Here is a 21056-nt window from a genome sequence, read left to right as displayed (position 1 = left end):
TGAAAACACTTTATTCTAACACTCAGAAGACACCTGGATGAAAGCAGGTGTAAAAATGACAAATACAAATATGCATTCTTAATGGCAGGTAGTTATGAAGTGGTTTTGTAATGAACATAACTAATATGATCTTACTGAAGTATACTGATATCTTATGATATTAGACATCATTAATCTTTCAAAGAAAATGCACTGAATGTTATGCACAAGTCACCTTAAAAATTTATGAATGGATTGCTTGACACGATTGCCAAGCATCATGTCAGTTTTGTTACCAATTGGAAGCATAAAAACATACAACAAATGACATACCATAACAATGATCAGCATAATGCTTTGGTCATTTGGCCCCCTTGAGAGAATCCCAGCATGAATATTAAAGTAAGCATACATGTTGTAAGATCAGATCTTGGCACAAAGACATCATGTTTATCACAACTGCAGTGACAGTTCTTAACTCAAATTATATATGTTTATTTCAATCTTGTTCATTTCCAGCCAATTGTTACCATAACCTAATATATAAAATAAAATGGTTTTAATTTACAGGATAAATTGCAAACTTAGATTCACCATTGTACAGATTTGAAATTTGTTCAACTTTAAAAACTCAAAAGTAAAAACATGTAAACATTAAATTACCATAACAGTATTCTTCATAATTTCTACTCTTACACATCCTTGGTATTGCGTCTCACTTAGAAATATTATGTAGAAAAATGACTGGCATCAATTCAGTAACAGCGGTACACAGTGGAACAAAGCAAATGTGAAAGTTTCTATTGCTGTAACACTGAATAAAACTGATTGATCGTTGACTGTTCAACTCTTTTGGCAATCACCCCTCTTCTTCATCACTGTCTCTCATTGATATCCCTTGAAGGTCACTCCCATTAGTCACTGAGACGGTGGCCTCCTCGACAGTAAGGCGGTTGTAAACGGTTTCATAGGTTTTGTTGTTCAAGGTTCCTTCCAACACGCTCTGCAACCTGAAATCACGGTATGATTTCTACACCAGAGAAGACAAAAAATACAATATTTTAATAATGAATACTAGTTGCAATATTTCAGAAATTATTGGTCTAGCATAGATAGCTCAACTGAAATTAAATGTCTTTGCAAACAGTTTTATAGGTGGTGGGCTGAAGCAGAGTTGAGTCAAGTCAATAATTTAGAGGATGGATTGTGGCTGCTGCTTTTAATTTCAATCTCAAATCACTCTCAATAATAATAATAATAATAATAATAATAATAATAATAATAATAATAATATACACTCAATTGTGCATAACCACGTTGTAATTCCATTGAGATGTCACCAGACACCTGAAGTGGCAATTCAGACTTCTCAAAAGGTTTTGTATATTTCATTTGTTATAAAACAAGGTATATTCACACCCATTTTGGTGTTTTTCTGAGAGAATAACAAAAATGTCACACACTGTATTTTTTAACTGCAATAGTTTTAAATATCTCTTCTATTTTTCCTTAAGAGTGACTTATTCAAAAGCAAAGTTGAGACACACTTGAACTATTAATATTATCAGTGGGCCATTAATGAATGTTTAACTGTATAACAGTGCACTTCAACAGGAAGGCACTTTGAGATACTATCCAATAACAGGATTACTAGCACTTCTGTGGAGACTTGTTTTGCCACCTTGGCAACAGCTGATTAGCCAACCTACAGCAGAGTTAACAATTGAAAAGCATGCCTTCAAAATATGGAAAGGAACAAAAGAGCAGGTGTGGTGATTTGAATGACACAGTGCCAGACTTGTGATCAGTGGAACACGCAAGACTGGTAAACACACAAGGTTTGGAGTCTTTCATGCTTTGGACTTGCCATAGTGATAAAAGCAAAGATTCCAGGAACACAAGGTTTATCAAGAACATGCTATGCAATTGTTATATCACATGAATTTTACTATATGCAAAACAAGATTATATATTAATACTAAAAGAAAATAGTAAAAATGTTAGGTTACGGATGTAACCCTGGTTCCATGAAAGAGAAGACAACCACCAACAACCACTTTTGGGATATGCCTGCCACAGGTCAGGTATTCAGTGAGCATTTTATATCAGAGCTACCGATAGGCCCCTGCGGGGAGTGACGTCCTCGGTCCTGCCTTTCCGAGGGAACAAAGTGTCACTCCAGGGAGCTCACTTCCTCTTTTGCATCAAACCCACGAAGCAACCTCGCAGGTTGGTGGTCGTCTTCTCTTTCAGTGAACCAGGGTTACATCTGTAACCTAATGTTCCCTTTCAATTCGAAGACGACCGCCAACAATATTTTTGGGAATGTATAGCCGTCGCAAGGGAGCATGAGCGGAGACAGTAGACCAGGGAAGTCTCAAGACCACAAAACCATGGTTAGCAGTGTGAGCGTGCAACCTCAAGGACCCTTGTGCCTAATGAAGACATAGAGGGATCTACCACATTAAGTCGGTAGAACCTGGTGAAAGTATGCTATTTAGCCCAACTAGGCATAGTACATATGTCAGATAGTGAGGCTCCTCTAAAGAGGGCCCATGACGTAGCTACTCCTCTGGCAGAGTGCACAGCCACCCGCCCAGGTGGGGGTAGGCCGACATTAGTATATGCAGTCAAAACTGTGTCCACAATCCAGCGAGACAGCCGCTGCTTTGAGAGGGCTTGATCCAGGGTCCTTATACCATAGCAGACGAGCAGCTGGTCAGACTGATGCAGAGCTCCCGTCCTGTCAACATAACATCTTAATGCCCAAACCGGGAACAGTGAGGTGAACCGTTCTCAGTTCCAGTGCATTTATATGCATGGATGTCCAGCGACCCGACCAGGAGCCGCAGACTCCTCTGCCTGCCCAGACTGCTCCCCAAAGTTTATTTACTTATTTTTTTTAACTGCAAGAGCAGTAGAAGAAAAAAAACACACACGCACATACAACAGCCGAGCTGTGGGGGTAGAGCAGTCACCACGGCAGACGGGTAGACTGAAGGGTTTATTTATTTATTTTTTTAGGCTAAGCACACTGAATGGGCGGGCCGAGACAATTGGTGGAGTTGACTCAACAGCGGGACGCGGAAGAGCCAGGCCCCAGTGGAAGAATCACGTGTGTCTTTTTTTTTTTTGCTGCAAATAGCAGGAACAAATAACATACAACAGCAGATGCTGCAGGTTAGACTATTTTTTTTAAATAAAGCATGGGTACTCCAGCAAAACTTGAGGGAAAGCTCTTTCATACAGACTCAAATCACAGCAACTGGACAGGTTAATATCTTACCTTACTGCGGTGAGAAGCAAAACAGGAAGTGAGCTCTGTGGTGTGACTATTTGTTTCCTCGGAAGGCGGGACCGAGGACGTCACTCCCTGGAGGGGCCTATCGGCAGCTCTGATATAAAATGCTCAGTGAATACCTGACCTATGGCAGGCATATCCCAAAAGTATTGTTGGTGGTCGTCTCCGAATTGAAAGGAACTCAATGAGAGATGTTTAAACAAGAAGTGTTTTTTAATGTCTTAAATTCTGGTTGAGATACACATATACAAATAATAATGTATACAATATGTTGCTGTCATCAATTAGTTTCTCTGCCAATGTGCCTGGTTTAAGAAGAATCACAGTTAATTTTAGTATGATTTTCTTTAAATGAACTAAGAATTAGCATATCTTTGCAGGTATGAAATGTTAGGGATTTTTTTTTTTTTTTTAAATAACGCAATACTAAGGAATAGGAATAGTGCCTTAGAATGTTTAAAGTACTGTACTTTATCAAAACAGAAGTTTAAAAGGGTTACAGAACACCCTTCTGTGTTTACCAGAAACACAGTACTTTGCTATATCTTATGTTGTATGTATTGTGGCAATATCTTTTTCAATGTAATCCAGAGGGTCAGCAGAACTTGAAAATACATTGGGGTGTATTCAATTGATATAAACTGTGGGGAATCTTCATACCACCGCTTTTCAAATCAATTAAAACCTTTTTTTTATGTTGTAACAGAAATAAATTAAATTAATGAGCTCACTTTTTTGTGCTAGAGTTATTGGTTGTTATTAAAGTCATTTTTGAATCATTTCAAGGGTGGAGGTATGTTTAGATCAACTGAATAAACCTCATTGTGTGTGTGTGATAGTTTTACCTGTTTATGTTGGCTAATATAAAACCTCTTCAGAAATCTGTTATGTAAAATAGTAAGATGACATTTATTTTACCTTGACTATCCTGATGAGAGTTTTCAGCTGATACATGTGGAGCTGGAGATCAAGTCTGTCAGTAAGCCAAACACAGATAGCTTTCATTGAACTGGTATACCATTGCTGTGAATACAAAAAAAAAAAAAAAAAAATTGCAGACATTCTACATTTTTTGATATATATATATATGTATATATATATATATATATATATATATATATATATATATATATATATATATATATATTAGTATTTTTAGAATATCAAATACTTTGAACACATAACCATTTATATGTACAGGACTGAGTTTCTACAAGACAGAGAGATACACTTGTGTACTTTTTTCAACCTTGTTATAAAACTGCCCCAAGTGTTTCAATTGCTGTAATTAATATACCAGTCAAGAGAAAGCTTCACATATGTGATTCATTCGTAGATCTGTGCTACCTCTGCCAACTCACCTAATAAAAGCTAAATCAGTATTATTTTCCTATTTATGGATCAACCAGCACTTGCAAGGGCATGCGTTACCCACTGATACATCTCTTTCAGGATAAAAAAAAAAAACAGGAAGGAAACAGCCGTGTTCGACACCGCAAGACCTCTGTATTTATTCACGCTTACTGTGCATGACTGTAGGCTGGCAAATCATATTAGTGGCCTGTCTTTCCATCAAGCTGGTACTTGCTTCCCAACTGGGGAAGGTTTAACAAATCAACAGGAGCACAGAAAACAGAACATCAGTCTAATCTAGTGTTTATGGTGAAGTTTTCAAACCCAATCTAAAATGATCTTCAGTGCCTTGGACAAGCTGAAGGACACAGAAGGTGGTGGCAGTTATGAAAGAGTGCTGAAACAGTGAGGCTTCCTATACTTGTGTGCATTTTTAATAGTAAACAGGTCAACAGTGATGGAGAACCCAATATGCTAACAGTTGCAACTGGATATGGAAATTGCCACAACAGGGTTATAAACATTCTCAGTCCATCAGGTTTTTTAAACACTCTCCACCCCCCTCCAGATTACCTTTAGTCTTGAATTAACAAACTGCTGCAATAAAGAAAAAAAAAGGGACAGGCCTGAATGGCTGGGATTGATCCCTGGCCGTGTGCAGCATTGCTGCAGGCATTGAATAAGGGCAGCTCCATTGTCAATAGAGACTGACAAATCTCCACTCACCTAAATAGTGTAGCCGAGCTCTGTCACTGCAGCTGTAAAGGGCTGCACTCAGAGCTTGGGAGCCCCAACAAAAGGACAAGGCATGGGCTTTTTGTAAGCTTCAGACACTGCAATTTTCTAAGACGGATTAAAGTTGTTTCTGGGATGTGTTTTTTTTTTTTTTTTTCAAAAGAGATTTCACAGCACAGTGGGCATTTCTTTTTACAAGTTGAACAGTAGTTATTTAAAAAAATCTCAAGGGAAATGCACAAATATGTTAAAGATGGGGTAGCAGTTTAAAAAAAAAAAATGCTTTGCTTTTTGGTAGGCTTCTGGTCCTAGACCTAATTAAATGAAGCCTCTTATCCTAAAATAGGTACTTGAACATACTGCAGTACTATGCTGACAGCCAAGTGTTTCCCTGTCAGGAAAATTGCTTTTCTTAATCCATTTTGTCACCTGTTTAAAACATGATAAACAAATAAAACATAGTCCATAACAATGTGTGTGCAAGTAAAACCTTTCACAAAGAATGTGTGCATTTAACACACATACACACACACATATATTTATCAATGTTTTCTTAAGTAAAGCGAACATTATGAATATATTATCAGGTCAATCCATAGAAACCACTCCACTTTAATAAAACAGTTTCCTGTGCATTTCCCAAGATTTATATATTGTATGATTTACTATGCCTTATCTACATTTTTACAATGCTTTACTACACTTTGCATATTACGGCTGTACAGTATATGTTTAACTACAATCAATTCCAGAATTTTGCGGGATTCAAACTGAGTGGCTAAACATGTATTAAATCATACAAAAATAAATATTGGTCGTGATATTGTTTTTTAAACTGATTTATCTTTTAAAATGTGCTTTATTAAATAGCCATTTCCTGTTTTTGAAATATCAGCCCCTCTTACTGTGAAAAAAGCCACATTTGTTTCTTCTAACTTTTATTTTTTATAAATTAAAAAAGAAACAATACAACAATTCTTAATGACAATAAAAAGAGCAGCAGAATAGCACTGCATTATCACTTTTGTGCTACAAAGTACCTAAAGTACTGCCAGAAAAAGCACACATTGCTAATTATTATAGCAACATTTCTGAAGAGGAAGGTGAACTATGGGCTTTGAAAAACTAAAAGATGTTGGCCAGATTAAGCTTTGCTCAATTTTTTAATTGCTCCCCCCCTCCCCTTCTTGGTAGAATGGTGTAGTCCAGCAAAGAACATTTTTTCTTAATTAGTCACAGCTAATTAGCATTCTGGCGCAGACAAGGAAACTGAAATGTCCGAGAAATAAGGCTATACGTCTTTGTAATCCTTTGATAATAATTCAGGCCCCTGGGAGGGTGTCAAGCTGTGGTAAATAGTCGCTTTCAATAGGGTAAAATTAGGTGGGCAGCAGACCATTAGGGCAGAGAATAAGAAGCACTACCAAGTCCTGCTGAGAACCAACAGGCGGCTAACTACACTGCCAGATGAGGTGCCTGTTAAAACCTGTGTTGTTAATTAGCTGATTCCACCATCCAAGCCACACATAGCCAGCTGCATTAAGCCAGAAGAAAACTCTGGCAAAATTTACAAGGTTTACATGTTCCATATTTTTCATGCCATTATAATGCTTTCATGACTTTAGCATTCAGAAACCATGTAAAATGTCATCTGAATAATGCCATTTCGCCAGGGGAAGGGTGCATTTACAGTTTTATGATAAAATACCTTACTTCATTTCCACAAGTGAACCTATTTTGAAGTAAAAAGGCAACTTTCTGGAGAGCAATACAACATTATAAACATATCAGAAGACAACTTACCCGCAGGAAAATTGCCCCCAAATTAAGCAATTCCAAAGTCTTATAGGAGTTTGTACCAAAATCTCAAGATGCTCAAAAGTCATGCAACTGGTATTACATGCACATGCTTAAAAAGGGCAAATAGTTCAGTACATATCACTGGCTGGCTCTGTCTTACCATTTATAATTTTAAACACTGCATTAAAGATCCAGTATCATAGTTTAACTTTCATTCTTTTAAAATTATGAACAATTTTACCTTGAAAAAGTTTGTGTGCTCTGTTTTGCCATTCTCTCATTTTCCCATTTTGGAGAGACCCGCCTCCTGATGGATTACATTCGTGCATTTTCCATTTACATCCCGGAAATAAAATTCCAGCCATCAAAGTGTTACTTAAAAAAAACAAAACACCGACTTGTTTCCAAGTCAATATTTACCTGCTCACCACAATAGAAGTAACCTGTCATTCAAATACTGCGTACTTGTCCGTGGAGAAGGACACTCAGGTTAGATTTTTTTCTAAAATAACTAATAATATAAGTGTTTAGAATCATATTTGTTATAAACATTTGTAAATTATTTATTAAGAGGTGCATTTTCAAGATCCTGACCGTAGTCGAGAATAAAGCGGTAAATATAGGCAAAATAAATATAAAATATAATGTCTAGGCAGCACATCCGCTAGTCAAAGCGATCGTTATTACAATGTTGTAGCTTTAATAATAATAATAATAATAATAATAATAATAATAATAATAATATTAAGTAAAATAAGGAAAGTGAAATGCTGCTTTGATTTATTTCTTGCTGCCACAATATGCAGAAATATACTTTGAGAGGTTTTTCAGAGTTGATTGATATTTTAATAATTCAAAGGACTTTGTAAATCTTTTTTCATTACAGGAACAAAAAAATGAACGAATGTATAAATATAAACCATTATCTAACGTTAAATATTTCTGTGTGTGTGTGTGTGTGTGTGTGTGTGTGTGTATGTGCTCGATATGAACACAAAATAAAAGCAGGTGTATTAAACACAGAATGGCAAATTATTAAAACAAATATTGAAAACATACGCAGTGTATGTTTTCAAAGGAAAAATAACACCGATTTTACCCTCAGCTGCCAATAGTCCACAAAGCAGGCTCAAAAAGAGACCAGGGATTACATGGGAATGGAGGATAACCACTCCCTTAACCCCTTTGAGAGTGGTTCCTTCTGAACAGGTTTGAGCAATACAGTATATGGAAGTTTGCTTTAGCACTGCTACCTCTGCTCTGTGGATAAATAGCCTCCACTGCAGCAAATCCACCAACATCGACCACGAACTCTAATGTGAAACTTAAAGAAAACTTCAGTATAATGGAGGCAATAGCCTCAACTGCTTGATTTAGTTAGCATTTTCCTCAAAATAAAATAAAATAAAAAATGTAACAATGTTATGTGTTTGTGTTTTAATATTACTAAAAAGCGAACTAAAAATCTCATGTGACAGACCATAATATAATTGTTTCAATAAAAAAAAAAAAAAAAAAAAAAGATTAAAACTCTTTCCCTTGCGGACATTGCAAAATGGATCACCTTCTAATCATTTCACACAAAAGATGAAATAGTATTACACCTGTTCTGTAGCTCAAGCTGAAAAGATTACATAAAACAGCATTTCAAAGAGGTAGAGATGTTGACCAACAGGAAAAGCGCTGATCTTTAGAGCTTAACATGGTTAACACATAGTCAGCGACTGGCTACATATAACAGAAGACTTAGCGTGAAAGAACATAACGTGAAGGAAGAATACACAGCTTGATTGCAAGTTCAGTACTGCCTATACAACGACTGGATACAGACCTTGTGCTTTGTATTCTCTTAATTTTTTTTACTTTCAGAGACACGACAGCACAGAACAGCACTGGAACATTTAAGAAGAAACTGTTACCTCAAACAGCCTCAAGTACATCACTGAACTTAAATCATCCATCCTTTTCTAAAGATGAAAAAAGGAAAACAATGGTTATGGCATGAAAAAAAATAAAGCAGGATTGATTTCAGTATGGAAATGTGTAAAATGTTCCATTTGTCTGCAAAACATAGGGCTCAGTTCTCTAACTATTTGTGAGTTACGGTCTTAACTGAAATATATAACCAGTGTTTCATATTTATTTTTTAAATTCTCAAACGAATTTTCTAAAGTTGTGCGTGTGTGCGTGTGTGTGTGTGTGTGTGTGTGTATGTGGGGGGGGGGGGGGGATAAAAACAATGATCTATAAAATGGATCATCAGACCCAGACAGATTTTTTTCACAATTACAAACCTTTTAACTATTACTTACCCAAAAGCCAGGCACATTCTCCATTGCAAACAACTTTGCAGTGCAGGGTTTAAATGTCTTTTTAATGTAATTTAAGTGCCATATATTTATACAGTAGTTCCCATAATATTGGGATTAGATGCAATGGCATACCAATCGTCATTGATTTTATGTAGAGTAGTGCAAGTTGACTTTTTTTTTTTTTTAAACAAAACAAACAAAAATATATATTATTTTCCTTTCCACGTCTCACTGATTTCAAATCTCTGCAGAAACATATTTGCAAGGTAGATCTCAATATTGGCAATAATTACAATAATAATTTGTATCAGGAAAGAAATTAGTTTGTGAATTGGATGTGAATGCTTAAATAGTTTATTACCGTACTAGAAAACAAATAAATTGAGAATTAGATTTAATCATTTATGTTCCTTAAATTTGTGAAAACCTACAATATTTACACATTTTATTCATTACAAATAGATTGAGAATCCCATTCTCATTAAATAAGCTATTAATCATTAAATAACAGTAATCATTAAAAAAGTGGTGATCAAGTGGATTGAATTAATCTCAAAGCATGTATTAGATTTGTTCTTAAAAATCACTACACGTCTAGTAAGCAGTGAAAGAATCAAAATATATATCTATGTATCTATGTATCTATCTATCCATATCTATATATATATAGATGGAACTGTTATATATGTCTATATATATCTATCGGGGCAGCAGTGTGGAGTAGTGGTTAGGGCTCTGGACTCTTGACCGGTGGGTCGTGGGTTCAATCCCCGGTGGGGACACTGCTGCTGTACCCTTGAGCAAGGTACTTTACCTAGATTGCTCCAGTAAAAACCCAATTGTATAAATGGGTAATAGTATGTAAACATAATGTAATATCTTGTAAAAATTGTAAGTCGCCCTGGATAAGGGCGTCTGCTAAGAAATAAATAATAATATATACAGTACTGTGCAAAAGTTTTAGGCAGGTGTGAAAAAATGCTGTAAAGTAAGAATGCTTTCAAAAATAGACATTTTAATAGTTTATATTTATCAATTTTCTTCATTGCAAAGTGAGTGAACAGAAGAAAAATCTACATCAAATCAATATTTGGTGTGACCACCCTTTGCCTTCAAAAACAGCATCAATTCTTCTAGGTACACTTGCACACAGTTTTTGAAGGAACTCGGCAGGTAGGTTGGCCCAAACATCTTGGAGAACTAACCACAGTTCTTCTGTGGATTTAGGCAGCCTCAGTTGCTTCTCTCTCTTCATGTAATCCCAGACAGACTTGATGATGTTGAGATCAGGGCTCTGTGGGGGCCATACCATCACTTCCAGGACTCCTTGTTCTTCTTTACGCTGAAGATAGTTCTTAATGACTTTCGCTGTATGTTTGGGGTCGTTGTCATGCTGCAGAATAAATTTGGGGGCAATCAGATGCCTCCCTGATGGTATTGCATGATGGATAAGTATCTGCCTGTATTTCTCAGCATTGAGGAGACCATTAATTCTGACCAAATCCCCAACTCCAGTTGCAGAAATTCAGCCCCAAACTTGCAAGGAACCTCCACCGTGCTTCACTGTTGCCTGCAGACACTCATTCGTGTACCGCTCTCCAGCCCTTCGGCGAACAAACTGCCTTCTGCTACAACCAAATATTACAAATTTTGACTCATCAGTCCAGAGCACCTGCTGCCATTTTTCTGCACCCCAGTTCCTGTGTTTTCGTGCATAGTTGAGTCGCTTGGCCTTGTTTCCACGTCAGAGGTATGGCTTTTTGGCCGCAAGTCTTCCATGAAGGCCACTTCTGACCAGACTTCTCCGGACAGTAGATGGGTGTACCAGGGTCCCACTGTTTTCTGCCAATTCTGAGCTGATGGCACTGCAGGACATCTTCCGATTGCGAAGGGAAGTAAGCATGATGTGTCTTTCATCTGCTGCAGTAAGTTTCCTTGGCCGACCACTGCATCTACGGTCTTCAACATTGCCCGTTTCTTTGTGCTTCTTCAAAAGAGCTTGGACAGCACATCTGGAAACCCCTGTCTGCCTTGAAATTTCTGCCTGGGAGAGACCTTGCTGATGCAGTATAACTACCTTGTGTCTTGTTGCTGTGCTCAGTCTTGCCATGATGTATGACTTTTGACAGTAAACTGTCTTCAGCAACCTCACCTTGTTAGCTGAGTTTGGCTGTTCCTCACCCAGTTTTATTCCTCCTACACAGCTGTTTCTGTTTCAGTTAATGATTGTGTTTCAACCTACATATTGAATTGATGATCATTAGCACCTGTTTGGTATAATTGTTTAATCATACACCTGACTATATGCCTACAAAATCCCTGACTTTGTGCAAGTGTACCTAGAAGAATTGATGCTGTTTTGAAGGCAAAGGGTGGTCACACCAAATATGGATTTGATTTAGATTTTTCTTCTGTTCACTCACTTTGCATTTAGTTAAATGTCTATTTTTGAAAGCATTCTTACTTTACAGCATTTTTTCACACCTGCCTAAAACTTTTGCACAGTACTGTATATATATATATATATATATATATATATATATATATATATATATATATATATATATATATATATATATATATTGTGATTATGTAATCATTCCATCTTCATTCATGTTGGATCTATAACTATGGCTTATGAAAAGAAACAGCTTGCAAAAGACATAACTGTAATTATATATTACAGACTAGTAATTGTATATATTACAATTACTAGTCTATTAAACAGTGAACACATTTTGCAACCCCAGAGCCATAATACATAACTGTAGCCATGTGGCTCTAGGGATACAACACAATGGTCATTATGCACAAAACAAAGTGATAAAAGCACAATTAACATTTAAAAAAGTGAAATCCTCTGTGATGTTTTTGCATCCCTGCTGTCCCTGTGTTATTTTGTACTGCGTCCAGAATTCTGTATATACATAAACTGATTCTTTTTGATACAATAGCTTCTGTTAAGGAATGTTCCTATCAAGTTTATTAAAAAGAAATACAGCTAAAAATGTAAGTGTGACATATAGTATATACCTGTCCATACACCTCAAATATACAGTCTAGTCTATGTCTGAAGCATATATATTGGACTATAAAAATCCCTGCTTGCCACTGTGACAGAGACACATTTTTTTAACTGCTGTCACTCGATAGGTGTAAGTCTCCAACAAGAGGAAGCGCATACTGGATTCAGAGATGACAAACCCAGGGCTGGTCATTCTGGACTACCCCAGGTGAAAGCCTAGTAGTATGACATAGGCTACCGCAAACACACATTTCCAAGTCAATATGGTATCCAACTAATTCAAGCATACGATTTGAAAATGGATCAACACAGTTTCTTCTCTTCCACCTTGACTCAATTAAGGAACCTACCGTAGGCTTGAAAAGCTTGTATATTTTGTAAAACAAAACAAAAAAATGTTAGTCAATACCAAATCACCTTACTCTATGTTTTCCTCACCCCGTGCAAAAACAACAAATAATTCACAAAGGACTACATAATTTGTTGAGTCCATATAAAAACTACTAAAACGACTATTGTAGCCCTGCAAAACTAAACAAACTAACTGATTGCTGCAACAACCCTAAATGAAGCTGATGCCAATTAACAAAAACACCAGTTAATTTCTCCGGTATTATGAAAATAAAAACCAAAACAAGTGTGTGTATGAAAGATGTTCCCTTCGAATTCAAAGACGACCACCGACCAATACTTTTGGGATATGCCTGCCACAGGTCAGATATTCACTGAGCATTTTACGTCAGAGCTGCCGATAGGCACCTCCGCGGAGTGACGTCCTCGGTCCCGCCTGTTGAGGTATTAAATAGTCACTCCACGGAGATCTTGTTCTCTTTTGCTTCTCACAACCAGGTAGGTAAGGTGGATATAACTAATCTCTTTCCAGTTGTATGATTGTTTCTTAAAAAGCCCATTTATGTAGGGCTGACAGTGTTTTACTAATGCTGGGAATCCCGATGCTGGTGGAGGCAAACTTCTCACCTGCGCGACGGCGTAGTTATGAGTGATACACAGCTGTCAAGTGGTGATGACAGACGCATCCAACTTGGGTTGGGGTGTGGTCTACGCAGGCAGAGGAGTCTGCGGGTCCTGGATGGGTTGCTGGACATCGCTGCACATAAATGCACTGGAGCTTTGAGCAGTTCACCTCGCTCTCCAGCATTTCATTCTTGTGCTCCAGAACATACATGTCCTCACCCACACAGACAACAAGTCAGTAGTGGCAAACGTGAACCGCCAGGGAGGGCTTCGGTCCCCGGGGTTACACCGCATAGCCTTTCGGCTGTTGATCTGGGCACAGAGGCAATTACTATCCCTCCGGGCTGTTTATCCTCACCCGTCAGAATGGCGAAGCCCAAGTCAATCTCTTTGCCACGGCAGAGATGACCCATTGCCCCCTGTGGTTCTCCCTCCACCACTGTGGAGGTCTACTAGGCGTTGACGCCCCAGCCAAGTAGTGGCCACCCAGAACCGGGCAGACTCCAGCTGTGGGTTTGGCCCCTGAGCGGGACCGTCTGTCCACCTTAGGGTTCTCAGATGCGGTCGTTAGTACACTGCAGAATGCTAGGGCTTCCTCCACAAGAGCACTATATGCCTATAAGTGAAGTAATTTTCAAAAGTGGTGTATGGCCAGAGGTCCTGATCCCATCTATTGCCCCATAGCAACTATTTTACAGTTTCTGCAAGATCTGCTGGAGGCACGCAGGTCCCCCTCTACGCTAAAAGTGTACATAGCAGCTATATCTGCATGCCATGTCCCTATTGACTTAGTTTCTCTGGGCGCCCATATTTTGGCGACCCATTTTGGGCCATCACCTCCGCTATGCGGGTCAGTGAGCTACAGGCTCTGTCTGTGCACAGTTCCTGTATGTATGCTTGGGATAATGGAAACAGGCTATCACTGATTACAGTTTTCCACTTGAACCAATCAGTGGAGTTAAGAGGCTTTCTATCCTCCTCCTTTTGATTCGGAGGAGGACAGGAGACTGAATTCCCTCTGCCCAGTGCGGGCATTGAGAGGTTATGTAGATAGGTTGAGAGCGCTGCGTCAGTCTGACCAGCTCTTCGTCTGTCATGGTGAAAAGACCCTGGGTCAAGCCCTCTTGAAGCAGCAACTGTCCCACTGGATTGTGGACACAGTTTCGACTGTGTATATTAATGCCTGCCTACCCCCACCTGGGAGGTTGGCTGTGCACACTACCAGAGGTGTGGCTACGTCATGGGTCCTCTTTAGAGGTGCCTCATTGACCGGTATCTGTACTGCGGCTAGCTGGGCTACTCTGCATACATTGACCAGGTTAGGCGCAAGGGTCCTTGAGGTTGGACGCTCACACCACCAACACTAGTTGGCAGTAGCGACACATCCCTCATATGCTGTCCACTCATACTCCCTCGTGATGGCTTTGGTATACTTTCCCAAAAGTACTGGTTGGTGGTCGTCTTCGAATTGAAAGGGAATGATAGGTTACGGATGCAACCCCCATTCCCTGAAAGAGAAGACGACAACCAAACCTTGCAAGGTCTCATCACTCGCATTTGCGGGTTCGATGCAAAAGAGAACAAGATCTCCTATTTAATACCTTGGTGGGCAGGACCGTGGACGTCACTCCATGGAGGGGCCTATCGGCAGCTCAGTGAACATCTGACCTGTGGCAGGCATATCCCAAAAGTATTGATTGGTGGTCATCCGTAACCTATCGTTCTTTTACTAAACTTCCCAACTTCTCTCAATCCAGTAGGCTACACTGTGATGATTTCTTGGTGACACTAAAAAGTTGGATATATACTTTCTGATTCTGCTTGTACTTCCCATTGTGTTCTTTTCTTTTCCATGTAGCCACGAAGATTATTCATGAGATTTAGGTCAGGGCTTTAAGCAGATATTCAATACATCTGTTTGAAAGAAAGTAAATTGCAAACTCTAAACAAAAGTGTTTGGCACTAAATGACTTGCAGTATTTCAATGCAGAAACAGCTTTTTGGTCAGACGTTTTTGTTATATAAATTTTATTGTTTGACGATAAAGTACAATAACTCTTACTGCCATGGACTGGCTCTGACTTTTTTATTAATCCTTTAGTCTGTCAATGACATCTGACAACATCTCCACTAAATTTTAATCATGAGGGTCAAAGTAAATAAGACACATTCACAAAGTCTTTTTTATTAAAGGAAAATACATATAGCTTATAGACTAGCATAAGGCTTCTTTCTGCAGCCACACCATATTCACCTCTCAAGGCTATGGCTTTGCCTTTTGAAAAACAGAACAAAACAAACATGAATGGTTTTCTCTGTGGGTATGGAATGAATACTTTCTATTAGCTGTCTGCTGTTAGTTTTCTACTTCACAGACCAGATTCTTTTCACAGGTCTCTCTATACTTATTGACACCACATTCCACTGTGAATGGAACTGTTATTTCTGTTAATATTCTCCCCCGAAAGTCCCGATTCAATATTAACAATAGTAAAGTATATCAAATATAGTTTAGAATTTGAACGTGTTAGCATTGCACCTGAGATTTGTTTAGGGTTCCATATAACCTTCACTGTGGCAGTTTTACTGAATGCCACCAACATGCTGAATGGGTGCAATGGCAGGATTAGCTTCAGGTTACTGTACTGATGTGTGTGCATTAGGTGCAATGAGAGGTGCAACTTCTCAAACAGGCGTACCAAGAATGGATCTTGCTAGGTGCAGGCTAAAACTGAACCCACGATGCCGAAGAACTGGCACCAAGAGACAGTAACTTCTGAGAAGAAAATGATTATGAATGCTCAATAGGACACCTGTCTCTCTTTATTTTCTTTTTGACGACATCCACTGGATAGCATTACGCTAACTGCAGTCCAAATATTTGGTTTGCCTATTGTCTGTATAGTTCTTAGGGTTATAATTACGTTCTTCTGTGACTTATTTATTTTGACGCTGTCCTAATTACACTGTTTATAAATGTCATGCAAGATTAATTCCAGAATTAAGTTTCCAGTTACTTACATTATCTCCAGGGGTAGGCTGATGCTGTTTTGTCATAGTCCTCATACTGGTTTGAGGCTTGGTGAAATCTTGGACAAGTGTGGGTAATAACACCACTAATAAATTATACATTTCATGGCCGGCTTGGGAATTTCATTGATGCACCACAGAGGATTTCACTTGCAAATATAGCAATAAAATGTGATAGAAAAAATAAATAAATAGAAAAAGTGAAAATAATAAAAAAAAAACATGCTGCCAGATTCAGTGCAATATCAAGTGAAATCAAATGTAGCTAAGAATGGATTTTGGTGAAGTGCCAGCTGGATGGATGATAATTAATCTACCCCTGCAGGGCATCAACACTTTCATAAAACTTGTTTTCACACATTTATTAACACTCAGCTATTAGAAACAGATGCATTTTTTCTTAATCCTGTACAACTGCAAAGCAGTCTAGACTTGTTGGACTTGGGATGTAAGTATCATTTTGATTGTCCACCATGACACACAACAAACACCTACATAACTTTCAAAGTGACAACTAGACCTTGTATAACCAACACCACTTTAAGTGTTACTGTGAATTACTGTTATAACATTTGCTGTATTTTTTGCGTAATTAAATAAGAAAACTAAAAAAAGGTGGTTAGTGCTAAATGGTGAGAAACTAAATAGACTAAATAGTGCTACTCAACATGAACATTATTGTAATGGATTGTTTCCGTGAGATAATTTGTCAGGTTTTAATCAATGTTGACTGCTTTAAATCGAATAATTGTTTTGACTTCTTACCAGCAAAACATGTCTGAATTAAAATTAGAAAACTTTATGAGACATCTGGAATTAAAATTACATATACTGTGTTGTTTTATTTAATTTTTGGAAAGTATAGGAAGTATTTTACCTTATATTATGCAGTCACAAACATGGCAACAGTATCAAATGACAGTCAAAATTGTGCCAAGCTCAGCAAAGTGTTATGAACCTAATCTAACTCACAATCACTGCTTTGGTCTTGTACTGGTTTGTTACAATGTCTCTATTTTTTACAACCAGTACAAATGATGAATTGGTTTACATCAAAAGCTGGAATATACCTTCCATCCAGTGTCAATGACACCATCTTGACAGATATATCAGCTGTAAAAATTGTCAGAAATCAAAACAGCACAGTATAATCTATATCTAACCTTCAGAGCAGTGGTTAAAGTGGGGCGGCATATGCCGTTATGCATACCAGTAACAAGAAAACTGACGGTATAGCATACCGGCAAAAGAAAACAAATCTAGGGGGAAAAAATATATATAAATGTTTTACTGCTGCAAAACAACCATCCCAGACCTCTTTAGTTTCAAACAAAAATAACTTTGACTTTACTGTCTCTACATAGTGCAAGGATGTTTCACCTTATTCTTTGGAAGCACTTCCTGTGTAAGTCATTGTACCTGTGAATTTTATGCATTACATTTGTTTTGGAAATCGTACCAGTCAATTAGTTAGTTTTGTGTAATAATTTTATGTCAAAATTAAAAGAGCAATCTAGGCCAGCCAAAGCAATCTTATACTGAGCAAATCACCAAGTGACGATTCCGACATTCTGGACAAAACAGAAACATCAGACCTAAAAAGAAGTCAGCACCAAGCCTGAACTAAATCAGCAACATTCTCATCAGCCAGGACCTTCAAAATCTGGACAAGAGCAAAGAAACTCCCCCGCAAGTATTAATTCTGTCGATTACCCTGATTGTTGGAGTAAAGAACAATATCTGGAATACAAAGATGAATAGAACTAGAACTGCCAGGCAGTTTCATGACTTCCAAGCTCAGTACCAGTTGGACATTTTGGCAAGCTGTGTCAGCAACAAGTGTCAGCTACAGATCCGTTTTATGGAGCAGTTTCAATTCAAAATACTGCATTAGTTCATTATCTCACGATGCTTTATAACAATGACCCTATCTACACACTGTAAGGAGTTACAGTGCCTTGCGAAAGTATTCGGCCCCCTTGAACTTTGCGAACTTTTGCCACATTTCAGGCTTCAAACATAAAGATATGAAACTGTAATTTTTTGTGAAGAATCAACAACAAGTGGGACACAATCATGAAGTGGAACGAAATTTATTGGATATTTCAAACTTTTTTAACAAATAAAAAACTGAAAAATTGGGCGTGCAAAATTATTCAGCCCCCTTAAGTTAATACTTTGTAGCGCCACCTTTTGCTGCGATTACAGCTGTAAGTCGCTTGGGGTATGTCTCTATCAGTTTTGCACATCGAGAGACTGAAATTTTTGCCCATTCCTCCTTGCAAAACAGCTCGAGCTCAGTGAGGTTGGATGGAGAGCATTTGTGAACAGCAGTTTTCAGTTCTTTCCACAGATTCTCGATTGGATTCAGGTCTGGACTTTGACTTGGCCATTCTAACACCTGGATATGTTTATTTGTGAACCATTCCATTGTAGATTTTGCTTTATGTTTTGGATCATTGTCTTGTTGGAAGACAAATCTCCGTCCCAGTCTCAGGTCTTCCCATCAATTTTAACCATCTTCCCTGTCCCTGCTGAAGAAAAGCAGGCCCAAACCATGATGCTGCCACCACCATGTTTGACAGTGGGGATGGTGTGTTCAGGGTGATGAGCTGTGTTGCTTTTACGCCAAACATAACGTTTTGCATTGTTGCCAAAAAGTTCGATTTTGGTTTCATCTGACCAGAGCACCTTCTTCCACATGTTTGGTGTGTCTCCCAGGTGGCTTGTGGCAAACTGTAAACGACACTTTTTATGGATATCTTTAAGAAATGGCTTTCTTCTTGCCACTCTTCCATAAAGGCCAGATTTGTGCAGTATACGACTGATTGTTGTCCTATGGACAGAGTCTCCCACCTCAGCTGTAGATCTCTGCAGTTCATCCAGAGTGATCATGGGCCTCTTGGCTGCATCTCTGATCAGTCTTGTCCTTGTATGAGCTGAAAGTTTAGAGGGACGGCCAGGTCTTGGTAGATTTGCAGTGGTCTGATACTCCTTCCATTTCAATATTATCGCTTGCACAGTGCTCCTTGGGATGTTTAAAGCTTGGGAAATCTTTTTGTATCCAAATCCGGCTTTAAACTTCTCCACAACAGTATCTCGGACCTGCCTGGTGTGTTCCTTGTTCTTCATGATGCTCTCTGCGCTTTAAACGGACCTCTGAGACTATCACAGTGCAGGTGCATTTATACGGAGACTTGATTACACACAGGTGGATTCTATTTATCATCATTAGTCATTTAGGTCAACATTGGATCATTCAGAGATCCTCACTGAACTTCTGGAGAGAGTTTGCTGCACTGAAAGTAAAGGGGCTGAATAATTTTGCACGCCCAATTTTTCAGTTTTTTATTTGTTAAAAAAGTTTGAAATATCCAATAAATTTCGTTCCACTTCATGATTGTGTCCCACTTGTTGTTGATTCTTCACAAAAAATTACAGTTTCATATCTTTATGTTTGAAGCCTGAAATGTGGCAAAAGTTCGCAAAGTTCAAGGGGGCCGAATACTTTCGCAAGGCACTGTATAAGCTAATTTTACATTTAAGGAGAGGTCAAAGGTCATGATCAAGGTAATCTTTGAATAGAGCATATATGGGTTCCTAAATGACTTGTATAGTAACCATAACCCTATGTACACTGTAAGGAGTTATAAGTTAGTTTCACATTTGACCTTAGAGAGGTCAAAGATCACAGGCAAGGTGGTTTTTGGATAGAGCATATGTGGGTTCCTATCTGTGTTCTATAGTAACCATTGGCTTATCTGCACTCTGTAAGGAGTTATAAGCTAGTTTTACATTTTAACTTAAGGAGAGCTCAAAGGTCGCAGGCAAGCTAGTGTTACATTTGACCAAAGATTTTGAAAGGTTTTTAAAGAAATGCATCAGGTGGCCATATTTTGAAAAAATCAATTGTATTGACACAGGGATGATGCTTGTCATCTTTGGAGTTAATCAAATAAACCATATTTCAACTGAAGTGGTTTTAAATTTAAGATGAAAATGTAGGTCTGGTGGCCATCTTGTACAAAAGAACACAATCTTTCCCTATTTGAATTCCATTATCCCCAGGATTATGCCTACCAAGTTCAGAGTTAGTTGGTTAAACGGTTTGCAAACAGAAGCAGTTAGATGTTTGGGGCACGTTTTGGCGAATTTGGTGGCAGCCATTTTGATAGTAAAATGTAGGCTTGGAAGCCTAAATAGCTGGGTTTTTTTTTTAGAAAGGTTCTGTCGTGATGCAAATAAATTAGATACTGTCTATTCAAGGTGTTACATGAGCCCCCCAGGGTAACATATTGTATCTTCCCATTTGGAAGCACCCCTAAACTTCAACAGCAGTCACCAAAAAAAAAAGATTTATAAATAATTATTTTATATAGACCTTTTATGATGCATGATCTAAAAGCAACTGACAGTAAAACAATGTTATGGTTTCATTGTATAACATTACAACACTAACAAGTCCTTTAGAAAAGCTTAATAATATCATATTGTAGATGGCATTTAAAAACAATACATAATCCGTAGCTTTGGCTGAATGTGGTAA

General features: G+C 38.1%; 1 protein-coding gene across 13 annotated transcripts in view; it reads right to left on the bottom strand.

Moving 5' to 3' along the window:
* The window catches only part of LOC117419891 (calcium-dependent secretion activator 2-like), a 159095-nt gene continuing 138039 nt past the window's right edge, over positions 1-21056 (bottom strand). For 7 of the 13 annotated variants that reach the window (XM_058986045.1, XM_058986049.1, XM_058986046.1 and 4 more), the window contains 3 exons: positions 9088-9135; positions 4199-4303; positions 1-1009 (listed from right to left, as the gene is read on the bottom strand). In XM_058986045.1, coding sequence (XP_058842028.1) covers positions 839-1009; positions 4199-4303; positions 9088-9135 — 324 coding nt within the window. In that variant the 3' untranslated portion in view covers positions 1-838. The remainder of the gene's footprint in view (positions 1010-4198; positions 4304-9087; positions 9136-21056) is intronic. The other 6 variants (XM_058986051.1, XM_058986053.1, XM_058986052.1 and 3 more) reach the window with 1 other exon arrangement.

The sequence above is a fragment of the Acipenser ruthenus genome, chromosome 14 (assembly GCF_902713425.1).
Source record: "Acipenser ruthenus chromosome 14, fAciRut3.2 maternal haplotype, whole genome shotgun sequence".
Classification (NCBI taxonomy): Eukaryota; Metazoa; Chordata; class Actinopteri; order Acipenseriformes; family Acipenseridae; genus Acipenser; species Acipenser ruthenus.
This window is presented reverse-complemented; position numbering and strand designations above follow the sequence as displayed.